General features: G+C 47.4%; 1 protein-coding gene across 4 annotated transcripts in view; it reads left to right on the top strand.

The window, feature by feature from the left end:
- The window catches only part of LOC115155858 (probable phospholipid-transporting ATPase IH), a 92,976-nt gene that overhangs the window by 48,230 nt on the left and 32,377 nt on the right, over nt 1-12,369 (top strand). For all 4 annotated transcript variants that reach the window (XM_029702849.1, XM_029702848.1, XM_029702852.1 and 1 more), the window contains exons 2-6: nt 6,947-7,069; nt 7,556-7,645; nt 7,950-8,030; nt 8,485-8,592; nt 12,109-12,237. In XM_029702849.1, the coding sequence (XP_029558709.1) occupies nt 6,947-7,069; nt 7,556-7,645; nt 7,950-8,030; nt 8,485-8,592; nt 12,109-12,237 (531 nt within the window). The remainder of the gene's footprint in view (nt 1-6,946; nt 7,070-7,555; nt 7,646-7,949; nt 8,031-8,484; nt 8,593-12,108; nt 12,238-12,369) is intronic.

Here is a 12,369-nt window from a genome sequence, read left to right as displayed (position 1 = left end):
GCCCTGCACCATTACGGTCCCAGACTTCTACACATTGACAAAGGTTGTTTCAATTTCCTCAATGTCTAGTATTCTGAGTTTCCACCCTGGGTCAATACCCTCTCTGATGACATAGAGGCAGTGTGCTCTTATAGCACTGTGCCATGCCAGGGGATGGTCTGGTTAATATAGCACTGTGCCATGCCAGGGGATGGTCTGGTTAATATAGCACTGTGCCATGCCAGGGGATGGTCTGGTTAATATAGCACTGTGCCATGCCAGGGGATGGTCTGGTTAATATAGCACTGTGTCATGCCAGGGGATGGTCTGGTTAATATAGCACTGTGCCATGCCAGGGGATGGTCTGGTTAATATAGCACTGTGCCAGGGGATGGTCTGGTTAATATAGCACTGTGCCATGCCAGGGGATGGTCTGGTTAATATAGCACTGTGTCATGCCAGGGGATGGTCTGGTTAATATTGCACTGTGCCATGCCAGGGGATGGTCTGGTTAATATAGCACTGTGCCATGCCAGGGATGGTCTGGTTAATATAGCACTGTGCCATGCCAGGGGATGGTCTGGTTAATATAGCACTGTGTCATGCCAGGGGATGGTCTGGTTAATATAGCACTGTGCCATGCCAGGGGATGGTCTGGTTAATATAGCACTGTGCCAGGGATGGTCTGGTTAATATAGCATTGTGTCATGCCAGGGGATGGTCTGGTTAATATAGCACTGTGCCATGCCAGGGGATGGTCTGTGTTAATATAGCACTGTGCCATGCCAGGGGATGGTCTGTGTTAATATAGCACTGTGCCAGGGAATGGTCTGTGTTAATATAGCACTGTGCCATGCCAGGGGATGGTCTGGTTAATATAGCACTGTGCCAGGGGGAGGTCTGGTTAATATAGCACTGTGTCATGCCAGGGGATGGTCTGGTTAATATAGCACTGTGCCATGCCAGGGGATGGTCTGGTTAATATAGCACTGTGTCATGCCAGGGGATGGTCTGGTTAATATAGCACTGTGTCATGCCAGGGGATGGTCTGGTTAATATAGCACTGTGCCATGCCAGGGGATGGTCTGGTTAATATAGCACTGTGCCATGCCAGGGGATGGTCTGGTTAATATAGCACTGTGTCATGCCAGGGGATGGTCTGGTTAATATAGCACTGTGCCATGCCAGGGGATGGTCTGGTTAATATAGTACTGTGTCATGCCAGGGGATAGTCTGGTTAATATAGCACTGTGCCATGCCAGGGGATGGTCTGGTTAATATAGCACTGTGCCATGCCAGGGGATGGTCTGGTTAATATAGCACTGTGCCATGCCAGGGGATGGTCTGGTTAATATAGCACTGTGCCATGCCAGGGGATGGTCTGGTTAATATAGCACTGTGCCAGGGGATGGTCTGGTTAATATAGCACTGTGTCATGCCAGGGGATGGTCTGGTTAATATAGCACTGTGCCATGCCAGGGGATGGTCTGGTTAATATAGCACTGTGCCATGCCAGGGGATGGTCTGGTTAATATAGCACTGTGCCATGCCAGGGGATGGTCTGGTTAATATAGCACTGTGCCATGCCAGGGGATGGTCTGGTTAATATAGCACTGTGCCATGTCAGGGGATGGTCTGGTTAATATAGCACTGTGTCATGCCAGGGGATGGTCTGGTTAATATAGCACTGTGCCATGCCAGGGGATGGTCTGGTTAATATAGCACTGTGCCATGCCAGGGGATGGTCTGTGTTAATATAGCACTGTGTCATGCCAGGGGATGGTCTGTGTTAATATAGCACTGTGTCATGCCAGGGGATGGTTTGATTAATATAGCACTGTGTCATGCCAGGGGATGGTCTGGTTAATATAGCACTGTGCCATGCCAGGGGATCGTCTGGTTAATATAGCACTGTGTCATGCCAGGGGATGGTCTGGTTAATATAGCACTGTGCCATGCCAGGGGATGGTCTGGTTAATATAGTACTGTGTCATGCCAGGGGATGGTCTGGTTAATATAGCACTGTGCCATGCCAGGGGATGGTCTGGTTAATATAGCACTGTGCCATGCCAGGGGATGGTCTGGTTAATATAGCACTGTGGCATGCCAGGGGATGGTCTGGTTAATATAGCACTGTGTCATGCCAGGGGATGGTCTGGTTAATATAGCACTGTGTCATGCAGGGGATGGTCTTGTTAATATAGCACTGTGCCAGGGGATGGTCTGGTTAATATAGCACTGTGCCATGCCAGGGGATGGTCTGGTTAATATAGTACTGTGTCATGCCAGGGGATGGTCTGGTTAATATAGCACTGTGTCATGCCAGGGGATGGTCTGTGTTAATATAGCACTGTGTCATGCCAGGGGATGGTCTGTGTTAATATAGCACTGTGTCATGCCAGGGGATGGTCTGGTTAATATAGCACTGTGTCATGCCAGGGGATGGTCTGGTTAATATAGCACTGTGCCATGCCAGGGGATGGTCTGGTTAATATAGCACTGTGTCATGCCAGGGGATGGTCTGGTTAATATAGCACTGTGCCATGTCAGGGGATGGTCTGGTTAATATAGCACTGTGCCATGCCAGGGGATGGTCTGGTTAATATAGCACTGTGCCATGCCAGGGGATGGTCTGGTTAATATAGCACTGTGCCATGCCAGGGGATGGTCTGGTTAATATAGCACTGTGCCATGCCAGGGATGGTCTGGTTAATATAGCACTGTGCCATGCCAGGGGATGGTCTGGTTAATATAGCACTGTGTCATGCCAGGGGATGGTCTGGTTAATATAGCACTGTGTCATGCAGGGGATGGTCTGGTTAATATAGCACTGTGCCAGGGGATGGTCTGGTTAATATAGCACTGTGTCATGCCAGGGGATGGTCTGGTTAATATAGCACTGTGCCATGCCAGGGGATGGTCTGGTTAATATAGCACTGTGCCATGCCAGGGGATGGTCTGGTTAATATAGCACTGTGCCATGCCAGGGGATGGTCTGGTTAATATAGCACTGTGCCATGCCAGGGGATGGTCTGGTTAATATAGCACTGTGTCATGCCAGGGGATGGTCTGGTTAATATAGCACTGTGTCATGCAGGGGATGGTCTGGTTAATATAGCACTGTGTCATGCAGGGGATGGTCTGGTTAATATAGCACTGTGCCATGCCAAGGGATGGTCTGGTTAATATAGTACTGTGTCATGCCAGGGGATGGTCTGGTTAATATAGCACTGTGCCATGCCAGGGGATGGTCTGGTTAATATAGCACTGTGCCATGCCAGGGGATGGTCTGGTTAATATAGCACTGTGCCATGCCAGGGGATGGTCTGGTTAATATAGCACTGTGCCATGCCAGGGGATGGTCTGGTTAATATAGCACTGTGCCATGCCAGGGGATGGTCTGGTTAATATAGCACTGTGTCATGCCAGGGGATGGTCTGGTTAATATAGCACTGTGTCATGCAGGGGATGGTCTGGTTAATATAGCACTGTGCCAGGGGATGGTCTGGTTAATATAGCACTGTGTCATGCCAGGGGATGGTCTGGTTAATATAGCACTGTGCCATGCCAGGGGATGGTCTGGTTAATATAGCACTGTGCCATGCCAGGGGATGGTCTGGTTAATATAGCACTGTGTCATGCCAGGGGATGGTCTGGTTAATATAGCACTGTGTCATGCATGGGATGGTCTGGTTAATATAGCACTGTGCCAGGGGATGGTCTGGTTTATATAGCACTGTGCCATGCCAGAGGATGGTCTGGTTAATATAGTACTGTGTCATGCCAGGGGATGGTCTGGTTAATATAGCACTGTGCCATGCCAGGGGATGGTCTGGTTAATATAGCACTGTGCCATGCCAGGGGATGGTCTGGTTAATATAGCACTGTGCCATGCCAGGGGATGGTCTGGTTAATATAGCACTGTGCCATGCCAGGGGATGGTCTGGTTAATATAGCACTGTGCCATGCCAGGGGATGGTCTGGTTAATATAGCACTGTGCCATGCCAGGGGATGGTCTGGTTAATATAGCACTGTGCCATGCCAGGGGATGGTCTGGTTAATATAGCACTGTGTCATGCCAGGGGATGGTCTGGTTAATATAGCACTGTGCCATGTCAGGGGATGGTCTGGTTAATATAGCACTGTGTCATGCCAGGGGATGGTCTGGGTAATATAGCACTGTGCCATGCCAGGGGATGGTCTGGTTAATATAGCACTGTGTCATGCCAGGGGATGGTCTGGTTAATATAGCACTGTGCCATGCCAGGGGATGGTCTGGTTAATATAGCACTGTGTCATGCCAGGGGATGGTCTGGTTAATATAGCACTGTGCCATGCCAGGGGATGGTCTGGTTAATATAGCACTGTGTCATGCCAGGGGATGGTCTGGTTAATATAGCACTGTGCCATGCCAGGGGATGGTCTGGTTAATATAGCACTGTGCCATGCCAGGGGATGGTCTGGTTAATATAGCACTGTGCCAGGGGATGGTCTGGTTAATATAGCACTGTGCCATGCCAGGGGATGGTCTGGTTAATATAGCACTGTGCCAGGGGATGGTCTGGTTAATATAGCACTGTGCCAGGGATGGTCTGGTTAATATAGCACTGTGCCAGGGGATGGTCTGGTTAATATAGCACTGTGCCATGCCAGGGGATGGTCTGGTTAATATAGCACTGTGTCATGCCAGGGGATGGTCTGGTTAATATAGCACTGTGCCATGCCAGGGGATGGTCTGGTTAATATAGCACTGTGCCAGGGGATGGTCTGGTTAATATAGCACTGTGCCATGCCAGGGGATGGTCTGGTTAATATAGCACTGTGCCAGGGGATGGTCTGGTTAATATAGCACTGTGCCAGGGATGGTCTGGTTAATATAGCACTGTGCCAGGGGATGGTCTGGTTAATATAGCACTGTGCCAGGGGATGGTCCTGTTAATATAGCACTGTGCCAGGGGATGGTCTGGTTAATATAGCACTGTGCCATGCCAGGGGATGGTCTGGTTAATATAGCACTGTGCCATGCCAGGGGATGGTCTGGTTAATATAGCACTGTGCCAGGGGATGGTCTGGTTAATATAGCACTGTGCCAGGGGATGGTCTGGTTAATATAGCACTGTGCCAGGGGATGGTCTGGTTAATATAGCACTGTGCCATGCCAGGGGATGGTCTGGTTAATATAGCACTGTGTCATGCCAGGGGATGGTCTGGTTAATATAGCACTGTGCCATGCCAGGGGATGGTCTGGTTAATATAGCACTGTGCCATGCCAGGGGATGGTCTGGTTAATATAGCACTGTGCCAGGGGATGGTCTGGTTAATATAGCACTGTGCCATGCCAGGGGATGGTCTGGTTAATATAGCACTGTGCCATGCCAGGGGATGGTCTGGTTAATATAGCACTGTGTCATGCCAGGGGATGGTCTGGTTAATATAGCACTGTGCCAGGGGATGGTCTGTGTGGAAAATGAAGTTGCTACATTCCCCTCTTCGTAGCAGTCAGCAAATATTGTCTCTGGATTGTCCTTGAGGAGCTTTTTTTTGTACAGTGTTTTTTTTAATATACTGTATACTAGTGTACTGTATTGTGAAACTCTTGAGCCCAACAATGGCAGGAGAGTTTTCACACATCTGACTTCACACTTCAGTGCTAGTTGAAGATGCCACCAGGTCTGTCCAGTCCTAGCAGCTTGGTAGTGTAGCATACTTATTTACATAACAAAATGACCTACAGATAATTGTATTAAACTTTTTGGCTTCAGAAGTAGAATGCACATTTTCATATCAAAACGTTTGCTACAATTTTGCTACAACGTGTTATTCTCTCTCTTGTCTCTCCTCGCTCTCTCTCTATTATCTCTCCTCGCTCTCTCTCTCTTGTCTCTCCTCGCTCTCTCTCTTGTCTCTCCTTTCTCTCTCTCTCTTGTCTCTCCTCACTCTCTCTCTCTTGTCTTCCCTCTCTCTCCTGTCTCTCCTCTCTCTCTCTCTTGTCTCTCCTCACTCTCTCTCTCTTGTCTCTCCTCACTCTCTCTCTCTTGTCTCTCCTCACTCTCTCTCTCTTGTCTCTCCTCACTCTCTCTCTCTTGTCTCTCCTCACTCTCTCTCTCTTGTCTCTCCTCACTCTCTCTCTCTTGTCTCTCCTCACTCTCTCTCTCTTGTCTCTCCTCACTCTCTCTCTCGTCTCTCCTCACTCTCTCTCTCGTCTCTCCTCACTCTCTCTCTCGTCTCTCCTCACTCTCTCTCTCTTGTCTCTCCTCACTCTCTCTCTCTGTCTCTCCTCACTCTCTCTCTCGTCTCTCCTCACTCTCTCTCTCTTCTCACTCTCTCTCTCTCCTCACTCTCTTGTCTCTCCTCACTCTCTCTCGTCTCTCCTCACTCTGTCTCTCTCTCTCTGTCTCTCTCTCTCGTCTCTCCTCACTCTCTCTCTGTCTCTCTATTGTCTCTCCTCACTCTCTCTCTGTGTCTCTATCGTCTCTCCTCACTCTCTCTCTGTCTCTCTCTCTCGTCTCTCCTCACTCTCTCTGTCTCTCTCTGTCTCTCCTCACTCTCTGTCTCTCCTCACTCTCTCTCGTCTCTCCTCACTCTCTGTCTCTCTCGTCTCTCCTCACTCTGTCACTCTCTCTCTCTCGTCTCTCCTCTCTCTCTCTCTCTCTCTCGTCTCTCTCCTCACTCTCTTGTCTCTCCTCTCTCTCTCTCGTCTCTCTCTCTCCTCACTCTCTTGTCTCTCCTCACTCTCTCTCTCTCTCGTCTCTCTCTCTCCTCACTCTCTTGTCTCTCCTCTCTCTCGCTCTCTCTCTCGTCTCTCTCTCTCCTCACTCTCTTGTCTCTCCTCACTCTCTCTCGTCTCTCCTCACTCTCTGTCTCTCTCGTCTCTCCTCACTCTGTCACTCTCTGTCTCTCTCTCTCTTGCTCTCTGTGTCTTGCTCTCTGTGTCTCTCTCCTCCCCCCACCCTTTCTGTCTGACAGTGTGCGGGGGAGGAGTATTGGGTGGACAGTCGTACGGTTTACATCGGTCACAAAGAACCCCCGCCGGCGGCCGAGGCCTACATCCCTCAGCGTTACCCCGACAACCGCATCGTCTCCTCCAAGGTGAGCAGGTGTCATGGCAACCAAGCCGTCAGCACAACAACCACGTCATCTAGCCCTGACAACCAAGCATGTTGTGCTCTTGTGACAGAATGTCATCTATGATTAGCAACCTCTTAATGTGGGTGACAACCATAAATATCTCTTACTGCTCAAGGTTCCTTAGACGTTTCTATGAGGAACTGTCATCGTTGATATCAATTTTGGATTAAATTGAGAAAGAAAAGACACACACTGGTATAAAGTATTATTCCCTCTCTCTAGAAAACATGTTGATAATGTGGGTGTGTGTCAGTGGAGGCTGGTGAGGGGAGGACGGCTCATGATAATGTCTGGAACGGCGCAAATGGAACGGCATCAAACACCTGGAAACCATGTACTTGGTCCATTTGATTTCATTCCTCTGATTCCACTCCAGAGATTACCACAAGCCCGTCCTCCCCAATTAAGGTGCCACCAACCTCCTGTGGTGTGTGTTCTCTCTACCAGTACACCTTATGGAACTTCATCCCCAAGAACCTGTTTGAACAGTTCAGAAGAATCGCCAACTTCTACTTTCTGCTAATCTTCCTGGTCCAGGTGAGAATATGCCATCTCTCTGTTTGATCTGAACCCCAGGGCTGTTTTATCATACATATTGTACAGACTGGTGTTTCATATTATCACTTAAACACGTAGGCTATGTGAAGTGAATGGGAGTTAATTGTTTGGCTCGGAATGGCTTATGGTCATGGTCCACGATGGATATGATATGAGCCTTCCTGTCCTGTCCAGTAGCTGGAGGAGATGATGAACGGTAAGAGGAGGAGACTGGTGGTCCATCTCTGTACCATGGAGAATCTGAAGGAAGGATAATCAGCTGGTTCTCTTCCTCTCTCCTCAGCTCATCATAGACACGCCCACCAGCCCTGTCACCAGTGGACTGCCTCTCTTTTTTGTCATCACTGTCACCGCCATTAAACAGGTAGGAGAGACAGACACATCCTCTGGTCATTGGTGTTGGTAAATGTAGGGAAGCCTTCCTCCACTGTGTTCCGGTAGTGACAGCAACAGTGATGATAGCAGTGATGCATGAAGCACACCTGGCTTATAAAGCCCAGGCCTTATACAATCATTCATCTGAAACATGTTGTGTAGAGGCCATGGAAACAGGTCACCATGCGGACAGAACATACCACTAATTAGATAGCAGCGATGACCGTATCTCTCTCTCTCTCTCTCTCTCTCTCTCTCTCTCTCTCTCTCTCTCTCTCTGTCTCTCTGTCTCTGTCTCTCTGTCTCTGTCTCTGTCTCTCTCTCTCTCTCTGTGTGTGCTCCATTTCCCTCTCTGTGTGTGTGCTCCATTTCTCCCCACAATCCCTCATGCCCTTTCCTCCTTGTGTCTCTCAACCCCTCCTCCCTCCCCTTCTCTCCTCCAGGGTTATGAAGACTGGCTGAGACACAAGGCAGACTGCAGTATAAATGAGTGTCCCGTGGACATGGTGCAGCAGGGGATGGTGGTGAGGACACAGAGCTCCAAGCTACGGGTACAACTACACTATTAATGGGCCTTCTACTCTCCAGTCTACTACACATTATTATGACGCCTTTGGGCCTCATTGGCTGGTGTTTCTCTATTCTGACCAAGCATGCATGTGTTCATTCATGTTCAGATAGAGCCTTTAGCTATAATAGCCTTTAGCTGTAATAGCTATAGTATGTGAGTATGAGAGCTCATCCTTCTTCATTATTATTCATGTAACAACATGAACAGTGATTATTTTGTACACTGAATAATACCCGTAGTTATATAACCTTTGAACAGTTATATCATTGCCACGGCTATCATCTTTGATCATATTGAAATGAAATCCATTCCTGAGACCTTTTTAAGGCTGGTCTCCATGGGAACGTGCGTGCGTTTTTATGCAATGCCATAGCTAGCGTCCCAGAGAAGATCAACGTTCCCCCTACAGTACCATCCCAAACATTCCTGTTGTGATTACTCTGGTCCCATACAGGGAAAAGGATTTGCCTTTCCAGACAGAGATTAAATATCAATATGACTCATATGCCGGGTCGCTATTATCCTGTTATCTTCTGTGATGTCAGGCTGGACTAGGGTCACAACACCTATATTACCATTGAATTAGGAATTAGAATTGAATAGGATTTGTATGGGTGTTACTGTAATATCTATAGTTCTATTTGAGTGTGCGTCGGCACGTGTTGCCATAGCCATGCCGTCCACTGAAACGTGTCCTGACTATGAAAGACATTCATCATCCACTCACACATACAGTTGAAGTCGGAAGTTTACATACACTTAGGTTGGAATCATTAAAACTCATTTTTCAACCACTCCACAAATTTCTTGTTAACAAACTATAGTTTTGGCAAGTCGGTTAGGACATCTACTTTGTGCATGACAAGTAATTTCTCCAACAATTGTTTACAGATTATTTCACTTATAATTCACTTTATCACAATTCCAGTGGGTCAGAAGTTTACATACACTAAGTTGACTGTGCCTTTAAACAGCTTGGAAATTTCCAGAAAATGATGTCATGGCTTTAGAAGCTTCTGATAGGCTAGTTGACATCCTTTGAGTCAATTGGAGGTGTACCTGTGGATGTATTTCAAGGCCTACCTTCAAACTCAGTGCCTCTTTGCTTGACATCTTGGGAAAATCAAAAGAAATCAGCCAAGACCTCAGAAAACAATTGTAGACCTCCACAAGTCTGGTTCATCCTTGGGAGCAATTTCCAAATGCATGAAGGTGCCACGTTCATCTGTACAAACAATAGTATGCAAGTATAAACACCATGGGACCACGCAGCTGTCATACCGCTCAGGAAGGAGACACGTTCTGTCTCCTAGAGATGAACGTACTTTGGTGCGAAAAGTGCAACTCAATCACAGAACAGCAGCAAAGGACCCTGTGAAGATGCTGGAGGAAACAGGTACAAAAGTATCTATACCCACAGTCAAACGAGTCCTATATCGACATAACCTATAAGGCCGCTCAGCAAGGAAGAAGCCACTGCTCCAAAACCGCCATAAAAAAGCCAGACTACGGTTTGCAACTGCACATGGGGACAAAGATCGTACTTTTTGGAGAAATGTCCTCTGGTCTGATGAAACAAAAATAGAACTGTTTGGCCATAATGGCCATCGTTATGTTTGGAGGAAAAAGAGAGAGGCTTGCAAGCCGAATATTTTATTTTACCTTTATCTAGCTAGGCAAGTCAGTTAAGAACAAATTCTTATTTTCAGTGACGGCCTAGGAACAGTGGTTTAACTGCCTTGTTCAGGGGCAGAATGACAGAGTTTTACCTTGTCGGCTCGGGGATTCGATCTTGCAACCTTTCGGTTACTAGTCCAACGCTCTAACCACTAGGCTACCTGCCGCCCCCCCCAAGAACACCATTCCAACCGTGAAGCACGGGGGTAGCAGCATCATGTTGTGGGGGTGCTTTGCTGCAGGAGGGACTGGTGTACTTCACAAGATGGATGGCATCATGAGGCAGGAAAATTATGTGGATATATTGAAGCAACATCTCAAGACATCAGTCAGGAAGTTACAGCTTGGTTGCAAATGGGTCTTCCAAATGGACAATGACCCCAAGCATACTTTCAAAGTTGTGGCAAAATGGCTTAAGGACAACAAAGTCAAGGTATTGGAGTGGCCGTCACAAAGCCCTGACCTCAATCCCATAGATAATTTGTGGGCAGAACTGAAAAAGCCTGTGCGAGCAAGGAGGTCTACAAACCTGACTCAGTTACACCAGCTCTGTCAGGAGGAATGGGCCAAAATTCACCCAACTTATTGTGGGAAGCTTGTGAAAGGCTACCTGAAACGTTTGACCCAAGTTAAACAATTTAAAGGCAATGTTACTCAATACTAATTTAGTGCATGTAAACGTCTGACCCACTGGGAATGTGATGAAAGAAATAAAAGTTTAAATAAATCATTCTCTCTACTATTATTCTTACATTTCACATTCTTAAAATAAAGTGGTGATCCTAACTGACCTAAGACGGGGAATTTTTACCAGGATTAAATGTCAGGAATTGTGAAACACCTTAGCCAACTACATTTAGACTCAGTTTATGTAAACTGTACATGCACATTCTACCGATGTTCCTCACCGATGGTCCCCTGACTCCCCCCACAGATCAAACAGAGTGGATTGTGGGGAAAAGAGGAATAGTAAAGAAGATATTAATCATAGCTATAGAGTGTGTATGTGCAGTGCAGTGGTGTGTACGGTCACCGTTGAGATGGGATTTATAGGCAGCTAAACTGCACCACTTGCATAATCCCACTGTTACGCAACAAAAGGAGTGGGAAAAAATCAGAAAGTGTGATTGTGCGCGAGGCATGTGTGTTTCCTGTAGGAGAACTGCTAATTATTTCTGGATCTGCAGCAGCACCTCTGTTTGTTTACAGTGGCATGGGGGTTTATAATGGGCACATTTATATCCCATCCCCCAAATAGTGCAAACATTTTTATCACCAGAGCCACCAGGTACGGCTCTGGTAAAAAGCAGTACGCTGTATGAGGAATATGGTAGTCCCAGGAGCGTAGGCACGAGTGAGCCTGGATGGACCCAGGCCCACCCAATGGGTAGTCTGGCTCACCCACTCAGATTGGAACACTTTTAATAAATGTTTTTTGCTCAAACGGGACATTATTTGTCTTTTTACCTAAACATGCAAACACCATCAGATAGAATTCCTAGCAAGCAGTTAGTCAGATTTTATTAAATATAACAGAACAGATTAACTGGAATGACATTCACTCTCACGGGATGGGTTGCCAAAAATAACTAACTAAACAACAAACATTTTTCTTTTTCTCTGCACATTGCAGGAAGTTAGCCACTCTAGCCCCCCCACACCAAAACAAAGCCCACCCACCAACTTACTTGGCATATATCACTGGGTAGTCCACTCCATTTAGATCAGGTCAACAGTAGTGAACAAGGGAATAGGGTGTGATTTTAGGACTCAGACTGTATTTCTTGAGACTAAACTGATGATGTGGTTGACCTGTCAGGTGGGGGACGTTGTCATGGTGAGGGAGGACGAGACGTTCCCCTGTGACCTCATCCTCCTTTCAACCAGCCGCGGTGACGGAACCTGCTACGTCACCACTACCAGCCTGGATGGAGAGTCCAGCCACAAGGTATGTCCCCACACACACACACACACACACACACACACACACACACACACACACACACACACACACACATACTGTTACTCACACACACGTGCACTGCTGGGATTCACCCCTGCATTTTTCCAGCATGCTTTC

The sequence above is a fragment of the Salmo trutta genome, chromosome 20 (assembly GCF_901001165.1).
Source record: "Salmo trutta chromosome 20, fSalTru1.1, whole genome shotgun sequence".
NCBI classification, from domain to species: Eukaryota; Metazoa; Chordata; class Actinopteri; order Salmoniformes; family Salmonidae; genus Salmo; species Salmo trutta.
The sequence above is the reverse complement of the archived record's forward strand: the minus strand, read 5'-3'. Positions and strand labels throughout refer to the sequence as shown.